The sequence below is a fragment of the Ornithorhynchus anatinus genome, chromosome 10 (assembly GCF_004115215.2).
Source record: "Ornithorhynchus anatinus isolate Pmale09 chromosome 10, mOrnAna1.pri.v4, whole genome shotgun sequence".
NCBI classification, from domain to species: Eukaryota; Metazoa; Chordata; class Mammalia; order Monotremata; family Ornithorhynchidae; genus Ornithorhynchus; species Ornithorhynchus anatinus.
Genome location: NC_041737.1, coordinates 13,452,018 through 13,459,292, shown reverse-complemented (window position 1 = coordinate 13,459,292; position 7,275 = coordinate 13,452,018). Strand labels below are relative to the sequence as shown.

Sequence of the window (7,275 nt, the reverse complement as noted above, 5' to 3'; positions counted from 1 at the left end):
GCTTGGGCTCCACCTGGCCAGCCAACATGCATGGGGAGGTTGAGGTGGAGGAGTCCTCCTCCCTCCTACTTAAGTCCGGGGCTCGACACAGTGCTTGGCACAAAATAAGCACAGTTGCTTCTCTGGGGGCAGACTGCACGGCATAGCGGATGGAGCACGGGCTTGCCGTGGCTTTGAATCTCTGCTCCATCCCTTGTCAGCTGTGTGACTATGGGTAAGTCACTGAACTTCTCAGTTACCCCATCTGTAAAATGGGGTTTAAGATTGTGAGCCCCACTTTGGACAACCTGATAGCCTTGTATCTACCCCAGCACTTAGACAAGTGCTTGGCACATAATAAGCATTTAACAAACACCATCATCATCATCATCATCATTATTATTATTGTTATTCATCTCTTCCTGGACACGTTTGGGGAGGATGGAGAGGTGGAGTGTTCTCCCTCCTTCCTACACTGTGGGCTCCATGTGGGACAGAGATCGTGTTTGACCTGATTTCTCGTCTCAGCTCCAGGGCTTAACACAGTGCTTGGTGCATAGTAACTACTTAATGAGTACCACAATTATTCTTATTGTTATTATTAGTAAAGCTTCCCTGGTGCACCTTCAGGGTCAGAAGATGGTGCAGCAGGGAAAGGATCCCAGGCTGGAATTTCAAGAAAGGATAATCGGTGAGGGGTAATGAAGAGAAAGGAACGAGGCGGCAGTCAGGAGACTAATAACAATAATTGTGGTATATGTTAAGCGCTTACTAGGTGGTAGGCACTATATTAAGTGCTGAGATGGATATGAGCAAATCGGGTTGGGCACAGTCCCTTGTCCCACATGGGGCTCACAGTCTCAATCCCCACTTTACAGATGAGGTAACTGAGGCCCGGAGAAGTGAAGTGACTTGCCCAAGGTCACACAGCAGACAAGATGCGGAGCCAGGATTAGAACCAAGTCATTCTGACTCCCGGGCCCATGCTCTATCCACTAAGCCACACTGCCTCTCTGCTTCTTGTGTTTCATACCTGCAGACTACGGAACTTACTAATGGGATGACGCTAATGGGGCTGATACTACAATGCTAATCTTGATTACACGGATGAGGGGTTTCTTTTTCTTGCAGCGAAACGCTGGAACTTTTTTTTCCAAGACTGGAGAATACCCTGTCGGATTCTATTTGACCGTTCCCCGACAGGGAGAAGGTTTTGGTATTTTTGAATGAAATCAGCTGAATCAAAATGACTAAAAGAGAAGACAAGTGAATGTTTTTATTATAATAAGCATCCTACGCCTAGATTTGCATCAATTTGATACATTTCTGCTCACTGTGCAGATTACAGCCAAGTTATACCTTTCACGGTTTTTCCCTCTATCTACTTGTTTAAGGTGCTGGAAACACCATTCCCATTCCTGATTCCGTTTCCCTGGTCAGTACCATTCCTCCCCGATTTCCGGCCCTCTGTCTACGACGACTGACTCTGGAAGCTGACGCTCGGCCCCTCTGCAAGGGTAACCTGGCCTTCCTGGAGGCCCCTCGGCTCAGGGCTGGGCTCAAAAGAGATGGGACCCGGGCTGGCCAAGAGACGGGAAGGGTTGTCGATCAGGACCGTGACAGCCGAGGAGCAGGTGGTCTAGAAAATTAGACAACAGGCAGGTTGGAATTTCTAGCCCCATTTTTTTCCCCTCAAAAATGGATGGTCTATTTCTAAATCTCCTGAGGGCTTCCAATGGCAGCCACCTGGGCAATCCCGATTAATGCCCCTCTGGCCCCACTGGGACCAGTCGAGTCAGTGCACATTCTCAGCTTCCTCCTGTCTTGAGGGAAGAGTCACCCACCTCGTCTCTCGGTTTGGCTTTTTCTCTCACTTGCAGTGGATTGCTCCTTTCAAGGTTTCTAGGATGTCTCCTACTTTGGAGGGTGTAAGAAGGAGGAGCATCTGACCTTCATCCAGACGGATGCCCGGGGAGGGAGGTGTTGGAGAAAGGGAGAGGATTCAATCTTCCCCATGCTCTCGCTGCTTGGGCCCCGGCTACCTTAGACACTCTGCCCACACACTTGGCGTGTGTAACACAATCAATTGCTCATTGAGTTTAATAAGGATTTCTGAAATAAACTATAACAGTACTAAAAGCCCTTGGGAAAAGAGAAGTCGGATATCACCTATAACTCTCGTGAAAGAGCCGGACCTCTTTTCTCCGTAATGATTATTGTGATCGGAGCAAAACGCAGGATCAGATTTTTATAATGAAAATCGCGACAGCCGCAGCACTTTGCTGCCTGCGGAAGCTTGTACTACCGCTGCACTTCTGTACGGATTAGGAAGCAAATTGCCCAGTGTTGACTCCCGAGACAAAGAGACAGGTCCGATTCCTCAGAGTGAACCCAGACGACAGTACGCCAGTTCAAAATGGCAAAATGATTTTAGCTTCGGGAAGGGAAGGAGCACACACAGCCCTTTTCCCAACATCGTTACAAGGGTCCTGCGGACGCCACCTCACCCCTGGGATGGGTTCAGGGCAGGTGACCACTTGGCTTATCCCCCAGCGTGTCGCACTGCCCCGCTATAAAATGCCCAAAGGAGGCATCGGCTGGGTTCCTCGGTACCTCAGTGCTGGAGTAGAAAGTTGGTGGCTACGTTCAGGTCATTATTTGAAGCTCTCAGAGCCTCCAACGCGTCCACCCGGGAAAATCCCATCTCCATAAGCCGGGCAACCTGAAATGGAAAACACACGGAAATATTCTTTGGTTGGTATCTGATTAAAGAAAAAAAAAAAGAAACACCTTATCACATTATTTTTATGGCCCGGTGGAGATAATTATCAAAGGAGAAGCAAAGAAGCAGCGTGGCCTAGTGGAGAGAGCACAGGCCTGGGAGATAGAAAGACCTAGATTCTAATCCTGGCTCTGTCACGTCTGCTGTGTGACCTTGGCCAAGTCACTTCACTGGGCCTCAATTCCCTCATCTGTAAAATGGGGATTAATACTGCAAGGCCCATGTGGGACATTGACTGTGTCCAAGCTGACTGTCTTGTATCTACCCCAGTGCTTAGTACAGTCCCTGGCACACAGAAGCTCCCTCTACCAGCGTGGCTTAGTGAAAAGAGCACAGGCTTGGGAGTTAGAGGAAACGGGTTCTAATCCCGGCTCTGCCACTTGTCTGCTGTGTGACCCTGGGCAAGCCACTTCTCTGTGCCTCAGTTACCTCATCTGTAAAATGGGGATTAAGACTGCGAGCCCCACATGGGACAAACTGATTACCTAATATCTACCCCAGTGCTTAGAACAGTGCTTGGCACATAGTAAGTGCTTAACAAATGCCATAATAACAACAAAATGTGTCTGTTTTACTGTTATACCGTACTCTCCCGAGCGCTTAGTACGGTGCTGTGCACACAGTAAGCGCTCAATAAATACAACTGAATGAATGAATGAAAGCACTTAACAAATACCATAAAACAAACAAAAAAACCAAATCTGAACCTAAGTGAAAATATTCAATGAAACCACTGGACGAGTGCCTTAAAAATAAAAGTACACGAAGTGGGGATTTGAAGGAGGAGGATGGACGAACCTTTCTCCCCTCCCGCCTTCCCCCACTACTCACGGTCCGCTTGCCGCTCTGAGACTGGGCTTGCTCCCTGGATCCCTTTCAAGGGCAGAAAACCAATCTCCAGCCTGGCAGGTCAAAGGGATTCCTGGGATCCCAGAGCCTCGAAACAGAAGCCCCGTTTGGGACTCTCTCTGGAAGCCCTGAGCTCTAGGCAGGAAAACTCAAACAGGATTGGCAGTATGAGACTCCCTCACGACTGTGACCTCTGGGACTATTGGTCTGAGCCTCCAGGGGCCCCAAATCCTGAGGCTCCTTGCGCACACGTCATCTTTATCTTCTGTATTTTTGCTCGCCGAGACTTATGGGGCTGTTACCAGTTCCCCTCCCCCTCTTCGCTCTTCAGCTGGGAGTCCCGCAGGAGCCAGGGACTGTGTCCGTCAACCTCATTCAGGTATTTCTTTCCCAGCGTTTAGTTCAGGGCTTTGAACACAGTAAAAGCTTAATAAATACTCTACTACTCCGACCGCCCTGGCGTGGTAAGCCACCCCGTTGAGCATTGATACTGTTTTTTGCCAGAAGGCACGTTTTGTCCAGAATAAGGATAGGGAAACGGGGAGGCCTGCCCGACATTTCACGGGACTCTGCAGAAGACGTGATGTGCTGTTGGAAGAACGAGTTGTGCCCATGCCCCCGTGGGCGTTCGAGTACGCACGTGGCTTTGGACATGGTTGGGGACACTACAATTGAGCTTGCTTAAATGGAGAGTTCTGCAAAACTCTAATCCCTGGTGTTCCAGCACAAGGTGTAATAATAATAATTCTGGTATTTATTAAGTGCTTACTGTGTGCCAAGCATTGTTCTAACTGCTGCGGTAGATACGAGCATGGAAGGATTGCCTCCCCTGCGAGTAAATCTGAAGAAAAGCCCATCACCGACTGCATCCCTACTCATCTTGCCCACTAAGCAACTGCATTAGCAACAAATGTCACATATCTGTTTTCTTCAGCAGACTCCAAACCCCAAACAACACACAAGTAAGGAATAAATGACACACACCCACATTCTCTCTCTTTCTCTCGTCCTTCCTGTTCCCTTCCGTTAGCAGTTTCCAGGAATACATGGGACATATAGGTAACTGGATGGTTGGTGGGCTACAGAGGTGTTAAAAGCCTGGGGAAAAGATGAGACCAGCATTTTCTAAAGAACCAGCATGGTCAGGTGGATAGAGCCTGAGACTTTAAGTCAGGAAACTCAGATTCTACCTTGCTGGTTATCCTTAGGCAAGTCACATTCCTACCTTCACTGTACCTCAGTTTCCTCATCTGTAAAATGGGGATAAATACCTTTGCTTGATGCGGGCACGGAACGTGGCTACCAACTCTGTTTTAATGTACTTTCCAGTACCCTGTTACGACTCTCCCCGATGTTGAATTCGGTGCTCGGCAGAGTAAGTGCTCACTACATTCTATTAATTGATTGATTGTTTAGCAGAGGTGTGAAACCTGAGGTTTGTTACCTCCACACACGGTTTTAGTTTCTTATTTTAATGGGCTTAATTTGGACTGTTTTATTTTTAACCCTCTCTTACTGTATGTTATTCTCATATGTATCTGTCTTCCTCCACTTAGATATCGAGCCCCTTGGGGAACAGGAATTGTGCCTGAATTGAGAATCATTTTCTTATCCCTGATCTTTCATTCATCATTTATTCAACAGTATTTATGGAGCGCTTACTGTGTGCAAAGCACTGTATTAAGCACTTGGGAGAGTACAATATAAGAACAGATACACTCTTGCCCACAACGAGCTCACAGTCTACCTTTGCAAAGGATTTGACAAGTAGTGTGGCTCAGTGGAAAGAGCCCGGGCTTGGGAGTCAGAGGTCATGGGTTCGAATCCCATCTCAGCCACTTGTCAGCTGGGTGACTGTGGGAAAGTCACTTGACTTCTCTGTGCCTCAGTTACCTCATCTGTAAAATGGGGATTAACTGTGAGCCTCACGTGGGACAACTTGATTACCCTTTATCTACCCCAGCACGTAGAACAGTGTTCTGCACATAGTAAGTGCTTAACAAATACCAACATTATTATTATTATTATTATTAATATGAACTTAAAATACACAGCAATGATAATATTCTTTTCCTTTCAAGTAGGGACAAGGAGAAATTGATTTAACCAGGGTTTCACGCAGGTAATTGGATCCCAGAACAGTAGCGCGTTTCGTTTTGCCGCGGTGGTTCTGTGATACCGGAGCTTTAGCTTAAGCAAATAGGTCCATCGATCAGTGGTATTTCTTAAGCGCTTACTGTGGACAGAGCACTGTATGAAGCGTGAGGTACATCCACCACTTGTTACTTTATGGTTTAGTGGGCAAAGTGAGTCTGCTAGCCTGCCTTTAGCACTGGCCCTGTTTTTCTTATGTGCTTTTTAACAAACAATACCTCAGTGATATATGCTATAGGAAAGGTAGAAAACCAGGTCTTACTTCCTGGCAGAGTTCCCCGAGGAAATTCCAATCTCGGATGCTCTCCCCGTATCTGTTTATTGATTTGCTTGATAGCTCCACCCCTGTTGTGCTTGCTGTAATCACTCACAGGATTCAGGAGATAAGCTGCTCTTTAATTTTCCCATTGGCCACTAGGGTGACCACGTGTCCTGCTTTTTAAAAGATGTTTCGTGTCTTGGCAATTTTTTCCTAAAATTATTATTATTATTATTGTGGTATTTTTTAAGCACTTTACTATGTGCCAAGCACTGCACTAAGCTCTAGATACAAGATTCTCTGGTCGGACACATCCCCTGTCCCATGTTGGGGCTCACAGTCTCTGTAAGGGGGAGAATAAGTATTGAACCCCCATTTTGCCAATGAGGAAACTGAGGCCCAGAGAAGTGAATTGACTTGCTCAAGGTCAAACGGGAGACAAGTGGCAGAGCCAGGATCAGAACCCAGGTCCTCTAACTCTCAGGCCCATGTTCTTTCCGCTAGGCCGTGTGGCTTCTCTAAACTGTCCTATTACAGGGCCCGCTCTGCCTGTAGTTTTACTATAAAATTAACTTGGGCAGCAATTCTGTCCCTGTGGGTTTATTATTTTTCAGCTTGCCATCCAGTAGCGGCTCCTACCCTCTCTCTGCCACGAAGAGACCGACAGCTGGCATAGCCCCAAGACGCGAGGCCACAATGTGACCAGTCGGGGTAGAGGTCTGAGAGGTATCTGTTGCCATTTCAGCTCTGTTCCTTTCCTGAGCCTTTGGGGACCCCTGACTGAAAGGGGTGTGCCTGGCCCAGAAGGGACCCTCCTCTCATTCAGGCTGTCCCTGCCCCTAGGGCGGTTCTTTGTCCAGTTTTTATTATTATTATTGTGGTATTTGTTAAGCACTTACTATGTTCCAAGCACTGTTTTAAGCGCTGGGGTAGATACCAGGTAATCCAGTTGGACACAGTCCCTGTCCCACATGGGGTTCACAGTCTTTAGCCCCATTTTACAGATAAGGTAACTGCGGCATAGAGAATGGAAGTGACTTGCCCAAGGAAATTCAGCAGACATGTGGCAGAGCTGGGATTAAATCCCAGGTCCTTCTGACTTCCAAGTATGTGTTCTATCCGCTAAGCCATGTGGACAGTCTGGTTTACAACTGGTCTGTCCTCAGGCAGGCACAGATTCACCTCCGAACACCTCCAGGTCAGGAATTTTTATTTGAGGCAGTCGGTCTCCTTCCTCCTCAGCTCCTGCTGT

At 47.5% G+C, this 7,275-nt stretch overlaps 1 protein-coding gene across 1 annotated transcript in view; it reads right to left on the bottom strand.

Moving 5' to 3' along the window:
• Positions 1-1,226: 1,226 nt before the first annotated feature.
• UBAC2 (UBA domain containing 2) overlaps positions 1,227-7,275 on the bottom strand; it is a 195,028-nt gene continuing 188,979 nt past the window's right edge. The window contains exons 9-10 of the mRNA XM_029074151.1: positions 2,593-2,701; positions 1,227-1,618 (exon numbers count right to left, since the gene is read on the bottom strand). Of these exons, the coding sequence (XP_028929984.1) occupies positions 2,594-2,701 (108 nt within the window). The 3' untranslated portion in view covers positions 1,227-1,618; position 2,593. The remainder of the gene's footprint in view (positions 1,619-2,592; positions 2,702-7,275) is intronic.